This window comes from Bos taurus, chromosome 11, assembly GCF_002263795.3.
Source record: "Bos taurus isolate L1 Dominette 01449 registration number 42190680 breed Hereford chromosome 11, ARS-UCD2.0, whole genome shotgun sequence".
NCBI lineage: Eukaryota > Metazoa > Chordata > Mammalia > Artiodactyla > Bovidae > Bos > Bos taurus.
This window is the reverse complement of record NC_037338.1, coordinates 40,866,130-40,892,664: the sequence shown is the minus strand read 5'-3', so window position 1 is coordinate 40,892,664 and position 26,535 is coordinate 40,866,130. Positions and strand designations below refer to the sequence as shown.

The 26,535-nt window shown below is 39.5% G+C and overlaps 1 protein-coding gene across 10 annotated transcripts in view; it reads left to right on the top strand.

Moving 5' to 3' along the window:
- Positions 1–6,183: 6,183 nt before the first annotated feature.
- The window catches only part of FANCL (FA complementation group L), an 89,369-nt gene continuing 69,017 nt past the window's right edge, over positions 6,184–26,535 (top strand). For 5 of the 10 annotated variants that reach the window (XM_010809984.4, XM_010809985.4, XM_005212669.5 and 2 more), the window contains exons 1-3: positions 6,343–6,461; positions 20,581–20,639; positions 22,839–22,899. In XM_010809984.4, the coding sequence (XP_010808286.1) occupies positions 6,366–6,461; positions 20,581–20,639; positions 22,839–22,899 (216 nt within the window). In that variant the 5' untranslated portion in view covers positions 6,343–6,365. The other 5 variants (XM_024999139.2, XM_005212671.3, XM_059891482.1 and 2 more) reach the window with 5 other exon arrangements.

Sequence of the window (26,535 nt, the reverse complement as noted above, 5' to 3'; positions counted from 1 at the left end):
GTGTGGGTCTACCCAAGATGGGTGGGTCATGGTGGAGAGGTCTGACAGAATGTGGTTCACTGGAGAAGGGAATGGCAAACCACTTGAGTTTCTTGTCTTGAGAACCCCATGAACAGTATGAAAAGGCAAAAAGATAGGATACTGAAAGAGAAACTCCCCAGGTCAATAGGTGCCCAATATGCTACGGGAGATCAGTGGAAAAATAAATCCAGAAAGAATAAAGGGATGCAGCCAAAGCAAAAACAATATCCAGTTGTGGATGGGACTGGTGATAGAAGCAAGGTCCGATGCTGTAAAGACCAATATTGCATAGGAACCTGGAATGTTAGGTCCATAAATCAAGGCAAATTGAAAGTAGTGAAATAGGAGATGGCAAGAGTGAACGTTGGCATTCTAGGAAACAGCGAACTAAAATGGACTGGAATGGGTGAATATAACTCAGATGACCATTATATCTACTACTGTGTGCAGGAATCCCTTAGAAGAAATGGAATAGCCATCATGGTCAACAAAAGAGTCCAAAATGCAGTACTTGGATACAGTCTCCAAAACGATAGAATGATCTCTGTTTGTTTCCAAGGCAAATCATTCAATATCGCAGTAATCCAAGTCTATGCCAAACCAGTAAGCTGAAAAAGCTGAAGTTGAACGGTTTTATGAAGACCTACAAGACCTTTTAGAACTAACACCCAAAAAAGATGTCCTTTTCATTATAGGGAACTGGAATGCAAAACTAGGAAATCAAGAAACACCTGGGGTAACAGGCAAATTTGGCCTTGGGTACGGAATGAAGCAGGGCAAAGACTAATAGAGTATTGCCAAAGGAACGCACTGGTCATAGCAAACACCCTCTTCCAACAACACAAGAGAAGACTCTACACATGGACATCACCAGATGGTCAACATCAAAATCAGATTGATTATATTCTTTGCAGCCAAAGATGGAGAAGCCCTATACAGTCAGCAAAAACAAGACCAGGAGCTGACTGTGGTTCAGATCATGAACTCCTTATTGCCAAATTCAGACTTAAATTGAAGAAAGTAGGGAAAACCAGTAGACCATTCAGGTATGACCTAAATGAAATTCCTTATGATTATACAGTGGAAGTGAGAAATAGATTTAAGGGACTAGATCTGATAGACAGAATGCCTGATGAACTATGGATGGAGGTTCTTGACATTGTACAGGAGACAGGAATCAAGACCATCCCTGTGGAAAAGAAATGCAAAATAGCAAAATGGCTCTCTGGGGAGGCCTTACAAATAGCTGTGAAAAGAAGAGAAGAGAAAAGCAAAGGAGAAAAGGAAAGATACATGCATCTGAATGAAGAGCTCCAAAGAATAGCAAGGAGACATAAGAAAGCCTTCCTCAGTGATCAATGCAAACAAATAGAGGAAAGCAACAGAATGGGAAAGACTAGAGATCTCTTCAAGAAAATTAGAGATACCAAGGGAACATTTCATGCAAAGGTGGGCTCGATAAAGGACAGAAATGGTATGGACCTAACAGAAGCAGAAGATATTAAGAAGAGGTGCCAAGAATACACAGAAGAACTGTACAAAAAAGATCTTCATGACCAAGATAATCACGATGGTGTGATCACTGACTTAGAGCCAGACATCCTGGAATGTGAAGTCAAATGGGCCCTAGAAAGCATCACTACGAACAAAGCTAGTGGAGGTGATGGAATTCCAGTTGAGCTATTTCAAATTCTGGAAGATGATCCTGTAAAAGTGCTGCACTCAATATGCCAGCAAATTTGGAAAACTCAGCAGTGGCCACAGGCCTGGAAAAGGTCCGTTTTCATTCCAGTCCCAAAGAAAGGCAATGCCAAAGAATGCTCAAACTACCGCACAAATGCACTCATCTCACACGCTAGTAAAGTAATGCTCAAAACTCTCCAAGCCAGGCTTCAGCAATACGTGAACTTCCAGACGTTCAAGCTGGTTTTAGAGAAGGCAGAGGAACCGGAGACCAAATTGCCAACATCTGCTGGATCATGGAAAAAGGAATCGAGTTCCAGAAAAACATCTACTTCTGCTTTATTGACTATGCCAAAGCCTTTGACTGTGTGGATCACAATAAACTGTGGAAAATTCTGAAAGAGATGGGAATACCAGACCACCTGACCTGCCTCTTGAGAAACCTATATGCAGGTCAGGAAGCAACAGTTAGAACTGGACATGGAACAACAGACTGGTTCCAAATAGGAAAAGGAGCACATCAAGGCTGTATATTGTCACCCTGCTTATTTAACTTATATGCAGAGTACATCATGAGAAACGCTGGGCTGGAGGAAGCACAAGCTGGAATCAAGATTGCTGGGAGAAATATCAATAACCTCAGACAGGCAGATGATACCACCCTTATGGCAGAAAGTGAAGAAGAACTAAAAAGCCTCTTGAAAGTGAAAGAGGAGAGCAAAAAAGTTGGCTTAAAGCTCAACATTCAGAAAACGAAGATCATGGCATCTGGTCACATCACTTCATGGGAAATAGATGGGGAAACAGTGGAAACAGTGTCAGACTTTATTTTTTTGGGCTCCAAAATCACTGCAGATGGTGATTGCAGCCATGAAATTAAAAGACGCTTACTCCTTGAAGGAAAGTTATGACCAACCTAGATAGCATATTCAAAAGCAGATACATTACTTTGCCAACAAATGTCTGTCTAGGCAAGGCTATGGTTTTTACAGTGGTCATGTATGGATGTGAAAGTTGGACTGTGAAGAAAGCTGAGCGCCGGAGAATTGATGCTTTTGAACTGTGGTGTTGGAGAAGACTCTTAGAGTCCTTTGGACTGCAGGGAGATCCTATTCAGTGCATTGTAAAGGAGATCAATCCTGGGTGTTCTTTGGAAGGACTGATGCAAAAGCTGAAACTCCAATACTTTGGCCACCTTATGCTAAGAGTTGACTCATTGGAAAATACCCTGATGCTGGGAGGGATTGGGGGCAAGAGGAGAAGGGGACAACAGAGGATGAGATGGCTGGATGGCATCACTGACTCGATGGACATGAATTTGGCTGAACTCTGGGAATTGGTGATGGACAGGGAGGGCTGGCGTGCTGCAATTCATGGTGTTGCAATGACTCAGACAAGACTGAGCTACTGAACTGACCTGACCTGAACTTAATAAATAAAATATAATAACTTAGGACAGTACATTTTCTGGACTTCATTTCTCTAATCTGTGAAATGAGGGTGCTGTAGTATAAACTCTCCAAGGCTGCTTTAATGGAAAAACTTTAGTTTCTAATGAACCTGTTGGACAAAATGTTCTTAGGATATTTTCTCACATATGAGGATTGTAGGTAGAAAATGTTATGATTATATTCAGAAGAAATATAGTATTTTTGTAAATCCATTATCAACTATCAAAATTAAATTCCTGAAACCCCACAGCTAGCATGAGTCATTAACAACTTTAGATTAACTTCCTCTGAGTTACATGATGGGCAGTGCATCTGTGCTGATTTAATAGAAATTTTATTGAATCTAAAATTTAGAACACTGGAATTTAATCATTATACAAGTCACTAAGTTACTATATTAAACAACTTATTTAATATCATTAAATCTCAGTTTACTCTTATACAAAACAGACACTATGATGCTGAAGCTGAAACTCCAGTACTTTGGCCACCTCATGCCAAGAGTTGACTCATTGGAAAAGACTCTGATGCTGGGAGGGATTGGGGGCAGGAGGAGAAGGGGACGACAGAGGATGAGATGGCTGGATGGCATCACTGACTCGATGGACGTGGGTCTGGGTGAACTCCGGGAGTTGGTGATGGACAGGAAGGCCTGGTGTGCTGCGATTCATGGGGTCGCAAAGAGTCGGACACAACTGAGCGACTGAACTGAACTGAAAGAACACTATCACAAAATATGAATATATATGAAAGTCCTTTACACATGCTAGTTTTAGTATAATTTAAATAAATCAGATAAAGTCTATAATATTGCTATGCAGCACTATTATGATTATTATGATATAATGGAAACCAACTTAAATATCTTGTGAAAAGTTCCTTAATTCTTCTGAATTGTCACAAGACTTATTTGTAATCTGCCTATAGGACTGCTGCTGTTGCTGCTGCTGCTGCTAAGTCACTTCAGTCGTGTCTGACTGTGGGACCGCATAGATGGCAGCCCACAGGGCTCCCCCGTCCCTGGGATTCTCCAGGTAAGAACACTGGAGTGGGTTGCCATTTCCTTCTCCAATTCGTGAAAGTGAAAAGTGAAAGTCAAGTCGCTCAATCGTGTCTGACTCCTAGTAACCCCATGGACTGCAGCCTACCAGGCGCCTCTGTCCATGGGATTTTCCAGGCAAGATTACTGGAGTGGGTTGCCATTGCCTTCTCCGGCATATAGAACTGCTGGATATTAATTAACATTCTAGTAAATAGTTAATGAACACCAACAATGTACCAAGAAATATAGCAAGTGATTAGTGAAAGCAATAATTTTCATCAATTAAGAAAAGGTTTCTAAAAAGAGGTAGCAGTTCAGAAAGCCTTGAAGGAAGGGGCGAAGTTCCATGGGGAACTGATAGTGGGGGTGGTGGACAAGTTTGAAATACTGGAAACAGCCAATTAAAAAAAAAATTATTTATTTACTTATTTGGCTGCTTTGGGCCTTAGTTGAAGCATGTGGGATCTAGCTCCTTGATCAGAAATCCGGATTGAACCTAACCCTAACCCTGCAATGGGAGGGAGTAGTCTCAGCCACTGGACCATCAGGGAAATCCTTGGTAACAGCAAGTGTTTTAACTCATAAGTCCTTGAAGGCAGTGTCTATACGTGTTTATAATCTTTGTGTTGGTCCTACTGTTTTAACGACCTTCACTTTATGCCCCTCACAAAACTTGTAGCCTGTCATCTTTAATAAACGAATTGCATAACTTGAGTGGAGGCATGCCATGCCTCTGGGGAGATTGTCTAACTTTAGCCTTTGCAACATAGTACCTCGAGGGCTTGTTGTAACACAGATGATTGGGCGTCACTCTCAGAGTTTGGGACTCCCTAGGTCTGAGACAGAAGGCAATGGCATCCCACTCCAGTACTCTAGCCTGGAAAATCCCATTGGATGGAGGAGCCTGGTAGGCTGCAGTCCATGGGGTCGAGAAGAGTCGGACACGACTGAGCGACTTCACTTTCACTTTTCATTTTCATGCATTGGAGAAGGAAATGGCAACCCACTCCAGTGTTCTTGCCTGGAGAATCCCAAGGATGGTGGAGCCTGGTGGGCTGCCGTCTATGGGGTCGCACAGAGTTGGACATGACTGAAGCGACTTAGCAGCAGCAGCAGCTGGTCTGAGACAGAGGGGTGAGAATTTGCCTTTCTGTAAAGGTGATGTAAAATTTCCCAGGTTATGCGAATGGATCCAGGATCTTTGGAAAGCCACTGCTTTAGAGTAATTTATATTTACATTGCTAACGTTTTCTCTAAGCATCCAGAAAACTTACAATTCTTGTCAAACTAAGAGTCTTGAAAAAGTGTCATCCGATTTTGAGGGCAATCAAAACGTTTGGGTGTGAATCTTACTCATTTTTGCACAACCTGTAGCCTACTGCAATGACGTTTAGCAAATACAAGGGTTCAAAAATACAATATTTAATACTGAATTGACTGAATATTGATTGTATTGATTGCAATATTGAATATTGCATTGAATATTGATTGAAATCAAATGTGCAGTAAATATTAAGTTCCTTAATTAATCACCCCTTAGTAAAAAAAAAAAAAAAAGAAGGAATGGATAAGTACCATTCCTGAGTTAGAAATATGTATACCAGTATCCTTGCCTGGCGAATCCCAGGGACAGAGAAGCCTGGCTGGCCACAGTCCATAGGGTCACATAATCTTTGTGTTAGTCCTACTTAAGTGGCACGACTTAAGTGGCTTAGCACGGCACATAGAAAGGATTGTTAAAGAAAAATTAAATTCGGTTCCTCAAGTCCATTAGCAATTTCCCCTCCTGTTTTGCCTTAGATATTCGCAAGTGTAACCCACTAGAAGCCTGGTGTTGAGCCTTGAGTTTGGATTAATATAAACATCCAACACGGTTCTTGGGACAATCAAAGCTAGAATGATCAGGTTCGGTCAGGTTCAGAAAACAATCTTTCCTCCTGCCTCGCGTTGGGTTCAATGCTGCCTCCTGCTGAGCCGAATTTACTCTGGCTGGAGCTGAGCCCAGGCATCCCGACTACCACCGGACCTTGATTTTTGCCCAGGGAAAGCTCGAGACTTCCCGCCAAACGCGCGGATGTACGTCTCTCGGAGCCCAAGGCGCAGGCAAGACTGCGCATGTGCAGGACCAGCGGCCGCCAGTACCCCAACGTTGCCACGGACCGCGAGCTATGGCGGAGACGGAAGCGACCCTGCTGCGCCAGTTTCCGCTCTTTCTGCCCCAGAACCGGTCGAAAACCGTGTATGAAGGCTTCATTTCGGCTCAGGTATTCGCCCGGCTGATGCTCTTTCGTTCGGAGAGCTTTCCTTCGGCGGCGCAGCCCGGGCGGTGGAAGTCTGTGACCTGAAGGGTTAGGGGAATCGGACTTGCGGTTTTTGAGAAGGGTGGCCCGCGAGGGCTCCTCGGAGAGTAGAAGTTTGAGAATTGTGGGCTGTTGCTGGAAATCCGTTCCTCGCCGCCGTTTGCACTCCTGGGCCGGGGTAACCGCCTACAGGAGACGCCAACAGTTCCGCGCGCGCGAGGAGAGTGGAGCGTTGGGGGCGGGGGGGAAACCGGCTGCGGGCCACGCCCCCTCGTCCCCGCCCCTCTCTGCCCGGCTCCTAAGTTAGCGTTGGTCGCACGTTTCACGTTTTGAAAAAATTGGTCAGTTTTTGCTTGCCGCGATAGTTAACATTCGCCCAGCCCCGCGAAGGTTGGAGGCCATTCAGAGGGGTGTCTGCGCTCTCTCATTATATTGGTATTTCCTGCAGAAAGAACATTTTTGGGGAGAACCTCATTTTAGCTCTCTGCCAAATCCAGTGTACCAGAGCACATCCAGTTGCGGTATTTTGTAGGAACTCACGACAACGGCGGAGAAGGCAATGCACCCCACTCCAGTACTCTTGCCTGGAAAATCCCATGGACGGAGGAGCCTGGTAGGCTGCAGTCCATGGGGTCTAGAAGTCAGACCCGACTGAGCGACTTCACTTTCACTTTTCACTTTCATGCATTGGAGAAGGAAATGGCAACCCACTCCAGTGTTCTTGCCTGGAGAATCCCAGGGATGGGGAAGCCTGCTGGGCTGCCGTCTATGGGGTCGCACAGAGTCGGACACGACTAAAGCGACTTAGCAGCAGCAGCAGCAGCATGACAACCGAATTACCTTTGCCGATTCCAGGTGGCCTCTCTTGTAGAGTTTATTACACATAGTAAACACGTGTAGGGCTTTGAAGTTTTACAAAGCGCTTTCCAGCTACAATATCTCGCCTAATCCTCAGTCTTTTGAAGCAGAAAAAAAAAATTTTTTTTTCTCGTTTTATTGTTGAGTAAATCACGGCATGGGGAATTGGGGGGGATTAAGTTACTTGTCCTTGATCGCAACAGACTCCTTTAAACTCAGTATATCTAATGCCACTCGTAGGTTTTCCTCCTCTACTAAGCTACCTTAGGTTAGAATTCTGAGTATCGACTTTGCTTTCTGGACAAATTGGCCCTCTCCCCAACTAGCGCACGTATTTTTTTGAGGATAGGGGCCATGTTCTAGCAATTACCACATGTTTCGAAGTTTCCTCAAAACACAATCAAGAATATTGAGTGAATTATTTAAATTCACATGCTAAATGAAGATTTTACCTATTCCTAAGAATATTAGCTGTAGTTCAGTTCAGTCGCTCAGTCGTGTCCGACTGCGACCCCAAGATTAAGAAAAGATTATAGACCACACACTTGAACTTCATTTGTTTTCAAATTCATTGTGACCATCACAGAAAGTAGTTTTCATCACGAAAGGTTAAATTTCGTTGTTACTTCTGGAATAAAGTTAATCCACCTTTTCCTTCCCCAGTTGGAAGTATTGGTCTTGAATTACCGAGTTGAAAACTTTCACAACATTTAGAAAAGTTGAAGAGATATTGCTTGTATCTGCTGAAGCTTCTTAGAAAACATGTAGCCATCAGTAGTCAGATTAGATGAAATTTTATTAGGATCCTTGCTTATAGCTACAATTTTCATTTTACTTGGCTTAAGCAGCTTGTTGAACTCCTAACCTGAAGATCTTATTTAACATTGTTTTGGTGAAGCATGGTTTTTCTAAAAATGTTTGTCTTGTGTATAATTTCAAATTTACAGAAAAATAGCAAGGATGTAGGAAAAATTTGTGTATACATGTGAGGAGATTCACTATTTTCTATTTGTGTCATTTGATTTATTCTGAGTCTGTGTATGTGGGTGGGTGTGTACACACATTATTTCCCTGAACAGTTTGAGATTAAGTTGCAGACACAGTGCTCCTGTATTCCTAAATACTTAAGTGTGTATTTCATGACAAGGACACACCCATAACATAGCCTCAGTACCATTATCAAAATCAGGAAATTTTATCATCATATAATACCATTATCTAATCTGGAGTCCAAATTCAGATTTTTTTTACTCTTGCCAGTTATGTTTTTTATACCCCTTCCCAGCCCCTAACCATCTGATGTAAAATGTCACATTATATTTAGTTGTCCTGTCTCTTTAATCTGGAGTAGTTCCTTAGTCTTCCTTTGTTTTCCATGAACTTGACATTTTTGGGGTACAGGCTGGTCATTAGGTAGAATGTCCCTCAGTTTAGATTTGACTCTTTTCCTCATCGTTAAATTCAGGTTATGCAGTTCTGACACACATGCCACAGAAAGAATATCGTATCCTTTTTAGGGCGTGGGATGTCAGCAGGTCTCATTATTGATGATGTTATCTCTGATCACAGGTTTAAGGTGGCATCTGCCAGATTTTCCTCTTGTAATTATTAAGGACTTAGAGGAAGCTACTTTGAGACATCAAACTCTTTTCCCTCCCCACCACCTCCATTGTAGCAGCCATTGACTCTTGTTCCAGTCAGTTAATTGATGTTTCCCAATGATGATTTTCTTCTATATTTATTAATTGGCGTTCTGTGATAGAGTGACTTTCCCTTTACCATTTATTTATATCAGGCTTATGGATTTAAAAAGTAATTTATCTAATGGATTATAATCCTTTCTTTCCTATTTGATGTTTAAATTATTCCAGATTTGGCCAGTGAGAGAATATTTTTCTTGATGTGTTTTTAACAATCTGCGTTTTCCCCTCATTACCGTTTTAAAGGTATCCTGTAGATGCTAACATGTATGTTTTATTTTTTAGAACTTAATTTTAATTTGTAGTTCCCCTGCACCTGGGAGTTATTTAATAGAAGATCTAAAATTTTTCTCATGGAATTTTTTTTTTCATTTTAATTTGCTATTTCTGGTTTTATTGCATTGTGAATAAACAGTGATGATTGTAAAAATAAGATTTTATTTATTTGTGGGTGATCTGTGTGTGATTAAAAGGTGTTTTCTCTGTTATCAGATTCTTTATCTCCCCTTGAGTAAGCTTTGGTAGTTTGTTTCCTTTGAAGATTTTCATCTAGATTTTTGAATTTATTGGTTTAAAAGTTTATGATATTTTTTTATTATCCTTTTAATGGCTTTGGGATCTGTAATGATGCTCCCTATTTTGGTTGCCTTTTGCTGTATATGACTGTTCCACACCTTAGTGCTTTAAAACAACAGACATTAAATTATCTCACCTTTTCTGTGGATAAGGAATTTTTGTGGATCAGTGACTCAGCTGGATGACAGAGAAGGCTATGGCACCCTACTCCAGTACTCTTGCCTGGAAAATCCCATGGACGGAGGAGCCTGGTAGGCTGCGGTCCATGGGGTCTCGAAGAGTCAGACACGACTGAGCTACCTCACTTTCACTTTCATTCATTGGAGAAGGAAATGGCACCCCACTCCAGTGTTCTTGCCTGGAGAATCCTAGGGGTGGGGGAGCCTAGTGGGCTGCCATCTACGGGGTTGCACAGAGTTGGACATGGCTGAAGTGACTTAGCAGCAGCAGCAGCTGGATGATCTTGGATCAGTGTTTCTCCTGAGATTGCAGTGAAGATGTTGGCCAGGATGTCTGTTATCTAAAAACTTGACTAGAGCTAGAAAATTTTGCTGCCAAGTTTGTTTATTCACACAGCTATAGATTCAGTTCAGTTCAGTGCAGTCGCTCAGTCGTGTCGGACTCTTTGCGACTCCATGAATCGTAGCATGCCAGGCCTCCCTGTCCATCACCAACTCCCGGAGTTCACCCACACTCATGTCCATCCAGTCAGTGATGCCATGCAGCCATCTCATCCTCTGTCGTCCCCTTCTCCTCCTGCCCCCAATCCCTCCCAGCATCAGAGTTTTTTCCAATGAGCCAACTCTTTGCATGAAGTGGCCAAAATATTGGAGTTTCAGCTTTAGCATCATTCCTTCCAAAGAACACGAGGACTGATCTCCTTCAGAATGGACTGGTTGGATCTCCTTGCAGTCCAAGGGACTCTCAAGAGTCTTCTTTAGCACCATAATTCAAAAGCATCAATTCTTCGGCGCTCAGCTTTCTTCACAGTCCAACTTTCACATCCATACATGTGGATGTATGAAAAAACCATAGCCTTGACTAGTTATAGATTAGAGGCCTCAGTTTTTTACTGCTATTGATAGAGGCCTCAGTTCCTCACATGTGGACCTCTCATAGTGTTGTTTGACTGTCATCACAACAGGGCAGCTGTCTTCCCCCTGAGTGACTGATAGAGAAGTTAAGCAGAAAGCTGCACCTTGCTTTTTCTCTCCCAGCCTCTAAAGTTACACATTTATTTCTGTTTTATTCTGTTTGTTAGAAGCAAGGTCTCAAATCTGATTCATATTAAAAGGAGATGAGGCACCAATGCTTTAAGGTAGAAGTGGCAAAGAAATTATGAATATACTATATAGATAGCTCTCATGTCCATTCCTGATATTGGTATTTTGTGTGTGTCTCTCTTCTTTTTCCTGATGGATTTGGATATCTGTAAGTCTTACTGATTTCTTCAGAGAACCTTCTTTGATTTTTTATTTTTCTCTGATATTTTCTGTTTCTGTTTCGTTGATTCCTGATCTTAAATTTCCTAATTTGTTTAGGTGGAAGATTAGGTCTTTGATAATGAGACCTTTTTCTTTTGTAGTGTAGATACAATATTATTTATATAATATGAATTCTGTTAAATTTAATAATAATTGGATCGCACTTTATGGTGTAGAATATGGTTTATTTTGGTAAATGTTCTGTGTATACTTGGAAAGATGTATATTATGCTGCTGTTGGGTAGAGTGTTCTATAAATGTCAGGTCAGATTGGTTCATAATGCTATTCAAGTTTTGTATCTCCTTACTGAGTTTCTGTAGTTGCTCAGTTAATAAAAGAGGGCATTGAAATTTCCAACTGCATTCAGTTTGTTTAGTTGCTCAGTCTTGTCCAACTCTTTGCAACCCATGAAGCACAGCACGCCAGGTCTCCCTGTCCATCAGCAGCTCCCGGAATTTACCCAAACTCATGTCCATCGAGTTGGTGATGCCATCCAGCCATCTCATCCTCTGTCATCCCCTTCTCCTCCTGCCCTCAATCCTTCCCAGCATCAGAGTCTTTTTAAATTACTCAGCTCTTCACATTAGGTGGCCAAAGGAGTTTAAGCTTCAACATCAGTCCTTCCAGTGAACACCCAGGACTGATCTCCTTTAGGATGGACTGGTTGGATCTCCTTGCAGTGCAGGGGACTCTCAAGAGTCGTCTCCAACACCACAGTTCAAAAGCATCAGTTCCTTGGCCCTCAGCTTGCTTTATAGAGCAACTCTCAAATCCATACATGACTACTGGAAAAACCATAGCCTTGACTAGATGGACCTTTGTTGACAAAGTGATGTCTCTGCTTTTTAACATGCTGTCTAGGTTGGTTCCTTCCAAGGAGTAGGCATCTTTTAATTTCATGGCTGCAATCACCATCTGCAGTGATCTTGGAGCTCCCCAAAATAAAGTCTGCCACTGTTTCCATTGTTTCCCCATCTATTTGCCATGAAGTGATGGCACTGAATGCTATGATCTTACTTTTCTGAATGTTGAGCTTTAAGCCAACTTTGTCATTCTCCTCTTTCACTTTTATCAAGAGGCCCTTTAGTTCTTCTTCACTTTCTGCCATAAGAGTGGTGTCATCTGCATATCTGAGGTTATTGATATTTCTCCTGACAATCTTGATTCCAGTTTGTGCTTCCTCCAGCTCAGCATTTCACATGATGTACTCTGTATATAAGTTAAATAAGCAGAATGACAATATATAGCCTTGACTTACTCCTTTTCCTGTTTGAAACAGTCTTTTGTTCCATGTCCACTTTTAGCTATTGCTTCTTGACCTGCATTCACATTTCTCAGGAGGCAGGTCAGATGATCTGGTATTCCCATCTCTTTCAGAATTTTCCACAGGTTCTTGTGATCCACACAGTCAAAGGCTTTGGCATAGTCAATAAAGCAAAAATAGATTTTTTCTGGAACTCTCTTGCTTCTTTGATGATCCGGCAGATGTTGGCAATTTGATCTCTGGTTCCTCTGCCTTTTCTAAAACCAACTTGAACATCTGGAAGTTCACATTTCACGTACTGTTGAAGCCTGGCTTGGAGAATTTTGAGCATTACTTTACTAGCGTGTGAGATGAGTGCAATTGTGTGCTAGTTTGAGCATTCTTTGGCATTGCTCTTTGGGATTGAAATGAAAACTGACCTTTTCCAGTCCTGTGGCCACTGCTGAGTTTTCCAAATGTGCTAACATATTGAGTGAAGCCCTTTCACACAGTCATCTTTTAGGACTTGAAATAGCTCAACTGGAATTCCATCACCTCCACTAGCTTTGTTCATAGTGATGCTTTCTGAGGCCCACTTAACTTCACATTCTGGGATGTCTTGCTCTAGGTGAGTAATCACACAATGGTGATTATCTGGGTCATGAAAATCTTTTTTGTATAGTTCTTCTGTGTATTCTTGCCACCTCTTCTTAATATCTTCTGCTTCTGTTAGGTCCATACCATTTCTGTCTTTTATTGAGCCCATTTTTGCATGAAATGTTCCCTTGGTATCTCTAATTTTCTTAAAGAGATCTCTAGTCTTTCCCATTTTATTGTTTTCCTCTATTTCTTTGCATTGCTTAATGAGAAAGGCTTTCTTATCTCTCCTTGCTATTCTTTGGAACTCTGCATTCAAATGGGTATATCTTTCCTTTTCTCTTTTGCTTTTTGCTTCTCCTCTTTTCACAGCTTTTTGTAAGTACTTCTCAGACAGCCATTTTGTTTTTTTGCATTTTTTGGGGGGGATGGTCTTGAGCCCTGTTTCCTGTACAATGTCACGAACCTATGTCCATAGTTCATCAGGTACTCTGTCTATTGGATCTAGTCCCTTAAATCTATTTCTCACTTCCTGTTAGGGAATTGATTTAGCGCATACCTGAGTGGTCTAGTTGTTTTCCCTACTTTCTTCAATTTAAGTCTGAATTTGGCAATAAGCAGTTCATGATCTGAGCCACAGTCAGCTCCCGGTCTTGTTTTTGGTGACTGTATAAAGCTTCTGCATCTTTGGCTGCAAAGAATCTAATCAGTCTGATTTCGGTTTTGGCTATCTGGTGATGTCCACGTGTAGAGTCGTCTTTTGTGTTGTCCTTCCAATGAATATTTAGAACTGATTTCCTTTAGGATGGACTGGTTGGATATCCTTGCAGTCCAAGAGACTCTCAAGAGTCTTCTCCAACACCATAGTTCAAAAGCATCAATTCTTCAGCCACCAGCTTTCTTTATAGTCCAATTCTCACATTCACACATGACTACTGGAAAAACCATAGCTTTGACTAGGTGGACCTTTGTCGGCAACGTAATGTCTCTGCTTTTTAATATGTTGTCTAGATTTGTCATAGGTTTTCTTCCAAGGAGCAGGTGTCTTTTAATTTCATGGCTGCAGTCACCAAGTGCAGTGATTTTGAAGCCCCCCAAAATAAAGTCTCTGACTGTTTCCAATGTTTCCCCATTTATTTGCCATGAAGGCTTCTCTGAGCTGATAATTTCTTAGACCTTCCTTGTCTTTGATGACTCTGACTCCTTTATGATTATGAAATGACCCTTTGAGGAATTCTAGTCAAGTTTATTGTAGGACACTGCTCTACTAGGATTTGCCTTTTTTTCTCGTGATTAGGCTTTATGGGTTTTTGAGAGAAACATCGTGAAGTTTAGATACCATTTCATCACATCATATTAGGGGTACATATTGTCAACATGATTTATGACTGTTGATGTTGACTTTGATCACTTGGCTGAAGTTGTGTTTGTAGGTTTCTCTACTGGGAAGTCACTTTTTTTCCCACCCCTTTCCATACTGTATTCTTTGGAAGAAGTCACTAAGAGCAGCCCTTACACCTGTGGTGGATTCATGTTGATGTATGGCAAAACCAATATAATATTGTAAAATAATTAGCCTCCAATTAAAACAAATTAAAAAGAAAAAAGAAAAAAAAAAGTGGGGAATTATACTGCCTCCCTTTTCAAGTGGAGTATCTATATACAGTTGACCCTTGAATAACGCAAAGCTTAAGTGTGCTAAACCTTGTGGGCTTGAAAATCCATCTGTGAAATCAGCCAAGTGCAGATTGTATAGTACTACAGTATGTAGTTACTGTAAAAAAAAAAAAAAAAATCTATGTATAAGTGGGCCTGAACAATTCAAACTCATGTTGTTCAAGAGTCAGTTGTAATTTATCTGGAATTCTTCTGTATGGGAGATTAATTTCTCCATTTCTTAATTCAATCATTTATATCAGTATGGACATACAGATATTTTATATTTTGAATTATATTCTAGCACTACATTATTTGTTGCTTAAGTTATTCCAGCTTTGGCACAATTAATTATGCTTTAAAGAGATTTTAAAAAATAAGAAAAAAGTCTTTTATATTTATCTATATATTTACTGTTTCTGATACTCTTTGTTCTGTATCCAGATTTCCATCTTGTTTTATTCTGTCGTTATTGTTGTTCGGTCACTCAGTCATGTCCAAGCCCTTGCTACCAGTGGACTCATTTACTTTCTTCCTAAACTTGTTCCTTTAACATTTCTTATAGTGCCTGTCTGCTAGTCATGAATTCTTTAGCTGTTTTATGTCTCAAAAATTGTTTATTTGGCCTTTTGAAAGATACTTTCACTGGGTATAAAGTTCTAGGTTGACTTTTCGTTTTAGTGCTTTGGCAGTTTTGTTTCATTGTCTTGTTTTATTGTGTATGAGAAATCTGTACTTTTTATCTTTGATCCTCTGTAAGTATATTGTTTTTCTTTGGCTGTTAACATTTTTCTCACTGGTTTCTGTCAATTTGTGATGTTCCTTGGTGTAGTTTTCTTCATGTTTTTCCTTCATAGGGTTTATTGTGCTTTTTGGATCTGTATTTTCATTTAATTTGGAAAAACTTCAGCCATTATTTCTTCAAAGTTTTTTGTTCCTTCATGCTTCCTATGTTGGGGATTCCAAATACATGCACATTAAGCCACTCTAAGTTTTTCCATAATTTGTTGATTTTTTTTTTTTCTTTTTTTCAGTCAGTTTCTCTGCTTTCTTTGGATGTTCTACTGTGTTTTCAGGTACACAAATATATTTTTTTCAATGTTTAATCTGCTGTTAATAACTGCATTGTAACATATTTTTCATCTCAGACATTGTATTTTTCATCTCTTCAACTTGAGTCTTTTTGGGTTTTTTTTGTGTTTGTTTAGCATACTGATGCTTTCCTCTACCTTCTTGAACATACATAATACAGTTATAACTGCTTAAGTATGGGAGGGGAAGCTCTATTATCTGCCATTTTTATATTTGTTTCTCTTGATTTTTCTCTTTTTAATCTTATTTTCTTGCTTCTTTGCATACCTGGTATGTTTTGATTGGTTGACATACATTGTGCATTCCACTGGTTGTATGAAGTTTTTTGTTCTCTTAAATATTCTTGATTTCAAAGAACCAACTCATTGTAAAAGACCTTGATGCTGGGAAAGATTGAGAGCAGGAAGAGACAGGGGCAACAAGTAGAGATGGTTGGATGGCATCACCGACTCAGTGGACGTGAGTTTGAGCAAATTTTGGAAGATAGTGAAAGACAGGTAAGCCTGGCATGTTGTAGTTCATGGGGTTGCAAGGAGTTGGGCACAACTTAGTGACTCAATGACAACCATTAAATTACTTGGAAACAGCAAATCTTTCCAAGGTTTACTTTTAAGCTTTGTTAAGCTGAAACAGAACAGACTTGAGCCTAGAGATTTGGTTGTACCACTGAGACAACAGTCTTAAGAGTACTGTTTAGTAGCTCTTATAGTACAAGATTTTCCACTCTGGTTGGTTAGAACATGATTTCTTTTAGCTTTGTGTGAGTGCCTCGAGGTATTCTCTTATCTCTCCGTCTTTAGGTAGTCTCACATCCTGTGGCAATCAGTACTCAGCGGAAGAACACTTTTTAGGAATTCTCTGAAGTTCTGTAGAATTATTCTCTGTGTAATTTTTCTCCATGTATTTCTCTCCTCTTTTGTACTGTATCTTGTAAACTCTACATGCCTTGGCCTCCCCTTACTCAGGCCTGTCTTCTCAAATAATAGAAAATGTTAGGCTCTATTTGGTTCTTCGTCCTTGCTGTGCAGCCTGAAAATTCTCCAGGCTGGCCAATTACAGAGACTTTTCTCCTTTGTTTCCCTTCTTTCAGGGGTCATTGTCCTGTGCTGCCTGTTGTTTGATGTCTAAAAATCATTGTTTCAGATATTTTGTCCAATCTTTTGGTTAACATGGGAAGGTAAATCCTTCCCTGTTGTTCCATTGTATAAACTAAAGGGCATTCCCTTTCAGTTTCTCAAAGGAATACTGAATTATATATTATTAAGTGAGCATTTTCACTCACATTATTAAAAGTTTGTTCCACTGTGGCTTTTTAAAGTCTTGTTTTAAGATGTCTGGTGCCAGTATTATTCTATTTCCCATATGTTATTTGATCTTTTTCTTATTGGTTTTTTTTTTTTTTTTTGCTTGTGTTCCGCTTCAGTTGCTGCTCTCAGGTGGTCTTTAATTTTTTCTCATTTGGTCATTTTCTTACTTTTTTGTCTTGAAAGGTAAGAAATTTTAATTTTACTCTATTCTTCTTTGAACAGCTCTTAATTTATCCTTCCATTTTAATATTATTTTGTCTTTTTTTTCTCTTCAGTTTCTGTTATGAGGTTTTAAAATTTCTGAATCTGGGTGCAAATAGTCACCAAATAACGTTTAATTCAGTATTGTAATTTGTTTATGCCTTGTGGTTTTTGTTTACGTTGAGGGATTGTCATCACCTGAAATGTCTCAGTTCTTATTTTTTAAAAATTTATATATTTATTTTATTTGGAGGACAACTACTTTACAGTATTGTGATGGTTTTTGCCATACATCAGTGTGAATCAGCCATAGGTATACATAATGTCCCCTCCATCCTGAATCCCCCTCCCACCTCTCTCTCCACATTTTGTTTTTGTCTCATAGTAGCTTAGCAGGTCATAGTAGTATGCAGGTCAAGAAGCAACAGTTAGAACTGGACATGGAATAACAGACTGGTTCCAAATAGGAAAAGGAAAATATACATCAAGGCTGTATATTGTCACCCTGCTTATTTAACTTATATGCAGAGTACATCATATGAAATGCTGGACTGGATGAGGCACAACCTGGAATCAAAGATTGCTGGGAGAAATAGCAATAACTTCAGATATGCAGATGACACCACCCTTATGGCAGAAAGCAAAGAACTAAAGAGCCTCTTGATGAAAGTGAAAGAGAAGAATGAAAAAGTTGGCTTCAAACTCAGCATTCAGAAAACTAAGATCATGGCATCTGGTCCCATCACTTTGTGGCAAATAGATGGGGAAACAGTGGAAACAGTGGCAGACTTTATTTTTTTGGGCTCCAAAATCACTGCAGATGGTGACTGCAGCCATGAAATCAAAAGACGCTTGCTCCTTGGAAGAAAAGCTATGACAAACCTAGACAGCGTCTTAAAAAGTAGAGGCATTACTTGCCAACACAGGTCCATCTAGTCAAAGCCATGGTTTTTCTAGTAGTCATGTATGGATGTGAGAGTTGGATTATAAACTTTGGCTGAGTGCCGAAGAATCGATGCTTTTGAACTGTGGTGTTGGAGAAGACTCTTGATAGTCTCTTGGACTGCAAGGAGATCCAACCAGTCCATCCCAGAGGAAATCATTCCTGAATTTTCATTGGAAGGACTGATGCTGAAGCTGAAACTACAATATTTTGGCCACCTGATGCAAAGAACTGACTCACTGGAAAAGATCCTGATGCTGGGAAGGATTAAAGGCAGTAGGAGAAGGGGATGACAGAGGATGAGATGGTTGGATGGCATCATCAAGTCAATGAACATGAGTTTGAGCAAGCTCTGGGGATTGGTGATGGGGTAGCAAAGAGTCAAACATGACTGAGCTACTGAACTAAACTGAGCTTATCATTGATGGAGACATTATCTTTGTGTTTGTCAACCGTTGGCTGCAGTAATTTGTTAAATTCCTCAAGAATACCCTCTTTTGACCTACATAGCAAGGAAATCAAAAAAGAAGGAATATATGTGTATGTATGGCTGATTCATTTTGCTGTACAGCAGAAACTGATACAGCAGTGTAAAGCAACTATACTCTAATTAAAAAAAGTATTCTCTTCTGTCTGCAAAATGTAGTTTACTTGATGGATGGTTTTTTTTTGGTAGTGTTGTAGGAAGAATCCAGCATTTTTAATGTTATGTAAGACCCTCAGTTTCCCATAGTTGGTACTTTTTCCTCCTAACACTGTTTCCAAAGGATAGCCCTTTTACCATCTTCTGCTTTTACAGTTCTTATCCAAGATGAGATCCTTGACTTTTATGTTGCTAATTCTTTATTTTTCACACATAATCTAATCCCTTCTTCTGTTTTCTGTTTTTTTTTTTTTAATTTCCTGAATCCCCTAGCTCTCTCAAAGGACTTGATGTAGGAGCCCCAGGATGGAAGGCACTGGAAAGTGGTTTGTATTTTTCTTCTTAGAGGCAGTTTTGAAGTTTATACTGTTCTCTTTCTTCTGCCTCTGCCTAAGACAGGGGAATTTTTGTGGTTCTATTTGCTCTTAATTTTGATGTACATATTTTTTGGGAATGGTATGTAGAGAGATTCAGATTTAGACAACTGTCGATACTTTTGTTTGCTGTAAATTTGGAAATTCTTCATGAGAGCAGTTGACGTATTTTTTTTTCTATGATTTAACTAAAAAAAGATAATTTTAAAGTATTATGGCATGTGACATGGCATTTGACTTTTAAAATGGTTGGATTTTGCAAATTAGGGACTTTGGAATTTTATTATTTTACGTAACTATTTTTCATGTAAATTTTGAGTTCCAGATTGTTCTTACACCTATGTGTGGGATGTCTATAAAGTTAGGTTAAGGTTACTACATAATACTTTTTAGTGGTTTAATGAAATAGTGAATTATTGTTACTTGACCTTTTGAAAAGGTCAGTAGTACATTTTGTTTCATTTTTTTAAAGGACATTTAAATGTAATGAAAGTCAGAACTGCAGTATTACCATGAAAGTAAAGGTTATGGGGTACATTTAATTGTGTTCCTCTATTTTTGAAACTGCTTTGAGGGAGATTCTGATAAAATTCTCGTGGTAATTGTTTTTCAAGAATTTTATTACTCTTTTTCATTTTATACTGTTGGAGTAAAAGATTATATTTCTGTTTGTCTTTTTCTGCTTACCTTTGCTTAGATTTCATGTGTATTATGCTATTTAAGGTACAAAGTTTAAGCTGCTTTCCCATTCACTTTCTCAAGAAAGTAGAACAGTATATTTCTCAGAGAACTGTCCTTTGTTCCTTAGAAAGACTTTTAAGTAAAATTTAGTTTTTTCAGATTATAGTTAATGAATATTTAAATTAAAATAAGTAACAGTGTTTCAAGGATTTTATTTATTAAAGGTCTGCAAGTGTGGGAGAACTAAATATACTCTGATTTATGAAAATATTTCTCTGATGTTTGTATATTAAGATTATTTAAATATATTTTCACTTTATTAAAATTTGGAACACTACAAATATGGGGTATGTCATGTTTTTTCCTTCTATATTCAGATCAGTTTGAAGGAATTTCTTTTTTCTTGAATTTTTTCCCTGAGAAATAACATTTAACTTTCTCCTTTATGTCTGCATAACAATTTGTTAGTATTTCTTATTTATGTGAATGACTTTTTCTTTAAAAACAAAATCCTGTCTCAGTGTTTTGATTACCCAGTAATCACAAAAGTTTCTGACATATTTTTGAGTTATTTTCCCTTAAATGCACTGTTTTGTTGCTTATATTTTAACAAGTATTTGAATAAAGTTGATACCTTTTAGAAAATACAGGAAAATGTTGCCTTTTTTATGTGACTCTGATTGACTTCTCTTAATTTGAGTTCACACCTTTTTAATATTTTCCACAGGGAAGAGATTTCCACCTGAGACTATTGCTGCCCAAAGATTTGCAGCTGAGGAATGCCAGGTAATATGGTGTTTTGTTATATACTCTACAGGCATCTTGGCGGGATGGGCAGTCACATCTGTATAAGCTGATTCTGTTTGTTAGAGTTCTGTTTATTAATTAGTTAACCAGAAGCATTTCTGATTTTTGCCAATCAGTGTGCTTTTTAAATGATTTTCTGTGGTGTTGAAGTGCTCTTCAACAGCAAAACAGTCTAATTTACTTTTTATTTAAATCAGTAAACAACAAGTGAAAATATTTGGAGAATAGAAAATAATTAGAAAACTTTGTTTCCAACTTTTGACTGATGTTAATTATGTGTATGTTCAGGCATGGGAAGCCCCACAGCATCAGTTCTGCCCTGATAGAAATTAGGTGTCAACATGGGCTATAGGTATTGACAGCCCTTCAAGGAATGTCAAGAGATGAGAATAGAAATTTAGGTAGCACCCAAAATCTAATTTCTGCTCCAAAATTTTTCTGAGGGTAGGAAGGGAAGAAGAATCCAGAGACAGTTATGAGTAGAACTGACAGGATTTTGTGACTGATCAGAAGTGGGAGATAAGAGGGGGAGAGGAGTGGAGGATTCTTTGCAAATTCCTAACTCAGATCACTAAACTAGAGAAGAAGTCACAGATGGAAGAAGTTGAAGGGGAATTGTTTTAAGGCATATCAGATGTGAAGTATGAAGAGGAGATTTTAGTAGGTAGCAGTGTTTTGGTTGGAGAAGGAAATGGCAACCCACTCCGGTGTTCTTGCCTGGAGAATCCCAGGGACGGAGGAGCCTGGTGGGCTGCTGTCTATGGGGTCGCACAGAGTTGGACACGACTGAAGCGACTTAGCAGCAGCAGCAGCAGCAGCAGCAGCAGTAGCAGTGTTTTGGTGGGGAACTTAAGCATGAAGCTTGGAGTGGAGATGTGTGTAGAAGTCACAGTAGGCATGGGATTTAGGGCCATGAATGTGGATAGGTTTTCCTGCATGGATAGAGTGAGAAGAGAAAGCTAGTAACATAATCTTGAGGGCATAACAATATTTAAAGGTGTGGTAAATAAAGAAGACCTTGAAAGAAGACGAAGTATTGACCAGATTTAACAGGAAAACCTGGACAGTTATTTCTGAAATCAAAGAAAGAGCAGCTTAAAAGTCAGTGGTTAACAGTGCTTAGTGTTGCAAAGGGGTCAGGTTAGATTGCACGTTTCATGTAGTGGTTGAAGTCGGCTTGTACTGGGGTTTTTGGAGTGGGTAGAAAGGAAATGTAAACAGTAAAAACTACTTGAAGAACAGGAGTGGCTATAGAAAGGTGTGCAGTCAAGGAAGAGTTATAATTATGTGTTTTCTTAAAAAGAAGATTTGCTCAAACAAGTTACAGAGGAAAAAATGCTAGCGGAGAGTAAGGATACCACAGTAAAGGAGTAATTAGTGAATTGATGTGACTGAGTTGGTGGCAGGAGGTGGAAAGTATATTTGAAGATGGGGTTTCCCATGGGCAGTCGAATGAGCTATTCTGCCCCTGTGATAGGAGATAGCAGAGAGGATGCGGGTTAGCAGACCAGAAAAGGACAGTCATGATGGTTTGAAAAGACCATGGTTGAGAAAACTCAGACTTTCTACTTCTAGGTAGTAAAAGCATTTCTAGAAGAGTTACCTAACAGTGTTAAGAATGCAGCTGAGGGTGAGCCGGTAGATAGATGAACATTATTTATCACTACTTACACAGTTAGAAGTATGTATGTCCTTAATCTGGAATTTAAGATTAGATTGTTATAATGGACACAGGAGCCTATGGGGCTACAGTTCACGAAGTCTCGAAGAGTCAGACACGACTAAGCCAGAGCAAACACAGATTGTTATAATGCATTTGGTTTCTCAAATACAAGTTCTGTAAATTATGATCAAAACTATTGGTTTTATTTAACCTACCTTGGAAAAGAATCCAGTTCAAGAAAACATTGCTTTGGATATGTTAAAATTAAAAAAAACGTACTGTATGTTTGCATGTCATTTGCTGATTGCAGTCATTTATATTTTGAAATAAAGTTAGTACCAACAGTTTGAAGACATGAGTTTCAACAGTACTAGCGGTAAAAATTTTATTAAGTTGTCAGAATTATGTTTATGTCATTCTTTTGTATGTATGTACATATTAGAGTTGGCATACAAATGTTTTTTCCTTTTAATTCTAAACAGTGAACAAACCATTTTGTTCCATTAAAATTTTAGATTACTATGTAGTTGGCAGCTGAAAACAGCACTTAATGGATATCATCACATAGTACAACAGGTAAGTCCTTTTTGTTAAAAGCTTTGTTTTAAGTGAGGGCAGTTACTTAATCTGATCACATGGACCACAGCCTTGTCTAACTCATGAGCCATGCTGTGTAGGGCCACCCAAGATGGATGGGTCATGGTGGAGAGTTCTGAAAAAATGTGGTCCACTGGAGAAGGGAATGGCAAACCACTTCAGTATTTTTGCCTTGAGACCCCAAGATCAGTATGAAAAAGCAAAAAGATAGGACACTGAAAGATGAACTCCCCAGGTCGGTAGGTGCCCAATATGCTTTTGAAGGTCAGTGGAGAAGTAACTCCAGAAAGAATGAAGAGACGGAGTCAAAGCAAAAACACCACTCAGTTGTGGATGTGACTGGTGATGGAAGTAAAGTCTTATGCTGTAAAGAGCAATATTGATAGGAACCTGGAATGTTAGGTCCATGAATCAAGGCAAATTGGAAGTGGTCAAACAGGAGATGGCAAGAGTGAACCTCGGGAATCAGTGAACTAAAATAGACTGGAATGGGTGAATTTAACTCAGATCATTATATCTACTACTGTGGGCAAGAATCCCTTAGAAGAAATGGAGTAGCCATCATAGTCAACAAGAGTCTGAAATGCAGTATTTGGATGCATTCTCAAAAACGACAGAATGAAATCTGTTCGTTTCCAAGGCAAACCATTCAGTATCACAGCAATCCAAGTCTGTGCCCCAACCAGTAATGCTAAAGAAGCTGAAGTTGAATGGTTCTATGAAGACCAACAAGACCTTCTAGAAATAACACCCAAAAAGGATGTCCTTTTCATTATAGGGGACTGGAATACAAAAGTAGGAAGTTAAGAGAGTAACAGGCAAATTTGTCCTTGGAGTACAGAATGAAGCAGGGTAAAGGCTAATAGAGTTTTGCCAAGAGAACACACTGGTCATAGCAAACACCCTCTTCCAAAAACACAAGACAAAACTCTACACATGGATGTCACCAGATGGTCAATACCAAAAAGATTGATTATATACTTTGCAGCCAAAGATGGAGAAGCCCTTATACAGTCAGCAAAAAAGACCGGAAGCTGTGGCTCAGATCATGAACTCCTTATTGCCAAATTCAGACTTAAATTGAAGAAAGAAGGGAAAACCTTTAAACCATTCAGGTATGACCTAAATCAAATCCCCAACAGTTATACAGTGGAAGTGAGAAATAGATTCAAGGGATTAGATCTGAAGGACAGAGAGACCGAAAAACTATGGTGAAGATTCGTGACATTGTACAGAAGGCAGAAATCAAGACGATCCCCAAGAAAAAGAATTGCAAAAAGGCAAAATGGTTGTCTGAGGAGGCCTTACAAATAGCTGTGAAAAGAAGAGAAGCGAAAAGCAAAGGAGAAAAGGAAAGATATACCCATTTGAATGCAGAGTTCCAAAGAATAGCAAGGAGAGATCAGAAAGCCTTCCTCAGTGATCAGTGCAAAGAAATAGAGGGAAACAATAGAATGGAGAAGACTTGAGATCTCTTCAAGAAAATTAGAGATACCAAGGGAACATTCCATGCAAAGATGGGCACAATAAAGGACAGAAATGGTATGGACCTAACAGAAGCAGAAGCTATTAAAAAGAGGTGGTAAGAATACACAGAAGAACTGTATGAAAAAGATCTTCACGACCCAGATAACCACGTTGATGGGATCACTCACCTAGAGCCACACATCCTGGCATGTGAACTGAAGTGGATCTTAGGAAGATCACTACAAACAAAGCTAGTGGAGGTGATGGAATTCCAGGTGAGCTATTTCAAATCCTACAAGATGATGCTGTGAAAGGGCTGCACTCAATACACCAGCAGATTTGGAAAACTCAGCAGTGGCCACAGTACTGGAAAAGGTCAGTTTTCATTCCAATCCCAAAGAAAGGCAATGCCAAAGAATGTTCAAACTACCTCACAATTGACCCTCATCTCAAGCGCTAGCAAAGTAATGCTCAAAATTCTCCAAGCCAGGCTTCAGCAATACGTGAACTGTGAACTTCCAGATGTTCAAGCTGGTTTTAGAAAAGGCAGAAGAACCGGAGATCAAATTGCCAACATCCACTTGATCATAGAAAAGGCAAGAGAGTTCCTGAAAGACGTCTACTCCTGCCTTATTGACTATGCCAAGGCCTTTGACTGTGTGGATCACTTTCATCAAGAGGGTCTTTAGTTCTTTACTTTCTGCAATAAGGGTGCTGTCATTGGCATATCTGAGGTTATTGAAATTTCTCCCGGAAATCTTGATTCCAGTTTGTGCTTCATCCAGTCCAATGTCTCTCATGATGTACTTTGCATATAAGTTAAATAAGCAGGGTGACAGTATACAGCCTTGACATACTCCTTTCCTGATTTGGAACCAGTCTGTTGTTCCATGTCCAGTTCTAACTGTTGCTTCTTAACCTGCATACAGATTTCTCAAGAGGCAGGTAAGGTGGTCTGGTATTCCCATCTCTTTCAGAATTTTCCACAGTTTGTTGTGATCCACACAGTCAAAAGGTTTGGCATAGTCAATAAAGCAGAAGTAGATGTTTTTCTGGAACTCTTTTTCTTTTTCTATGATCCAACGCATGTTGGCAATATGATCTCTTGTTGCTCTGCCTTTTCTAAAACCAGCTAAACATCTGGATGTTCGTGGTTCATGTACTGTTAAAGCCTGGCTTGGCAAATTTTGAGCATTACTTTGCTGGCGTGTGAGATGAGGGCAATTGTGAGGTAGTTTGAACATTCTTTGGCATTGCCTTTTTTTGGGATTGGAATGAAAACTGACTTTTTCCAGTACTGTGGCCACTGCTGGGGTTTTCAAATTTGCTGGTATATTGAGTGCAGCACTTTGACAGCATCATCTTTTAGAATTTGAAATAGCTCACCTGGAATTCCATCACCTCCACTAGCTTTGTTCGTAGTGATGCTTCCTAAGGCCTGCTTGACTTCACATTCCAGGAAGTGTGGCTCTGGGTGAGTGAGCCCACCATCATGGTTATCTTGGTCATGAAGATCTTTTTTGTATAGTTCTTCTGTGTATTCCTGCCATCTCTTCTTAATAGCTTCTGCTTCTGTTAGGTCCATACCATTTCTGTCCTTTATTGTGCCCATCTTTGCATGAAATGTTCCCTTGGTATCTAATTTTCTTGAAGAGATCTCAAGTCTTCCCCATTCTATTGTTTTCCTCTATTTCTTTGCACTGATCCCTTAGGAAGGCTTTCTGATCTCTCCTTGCTGTTCTTTGGAACTCTGCATTCAAATGGGTATATCTTTCCTTTTCTCCTTTGCCTTTCGCTTCTCATCTTTTGTCAGCCATTTTTAAGGCCTTTCCAGACAACCATTTTGCCAAGTGAGGTTAGGAAGTTACTAAATATGCTCTTTTTAAAACCTATTTTGCAAAGTGTTATATAACACACTGGTTTAGTTGTTGCTGAATTCTGTAGGCTTTTTCTCTATCAAGCATTTTAAGGAGCCATATTTTATGTAAAATATTTTCTGTCTAAAATCCTCAGCACATTTCCCGGTAGCATTTGTGTTGAAACTTTATTTCCATGCTTGGAACTTCAGGGCCTTCAAATGCATTCACTCTCTCTTCCTGAATAGCAGTGATACCAAAATTATCCCAGGACTCATTTAGGAGTTGTAGG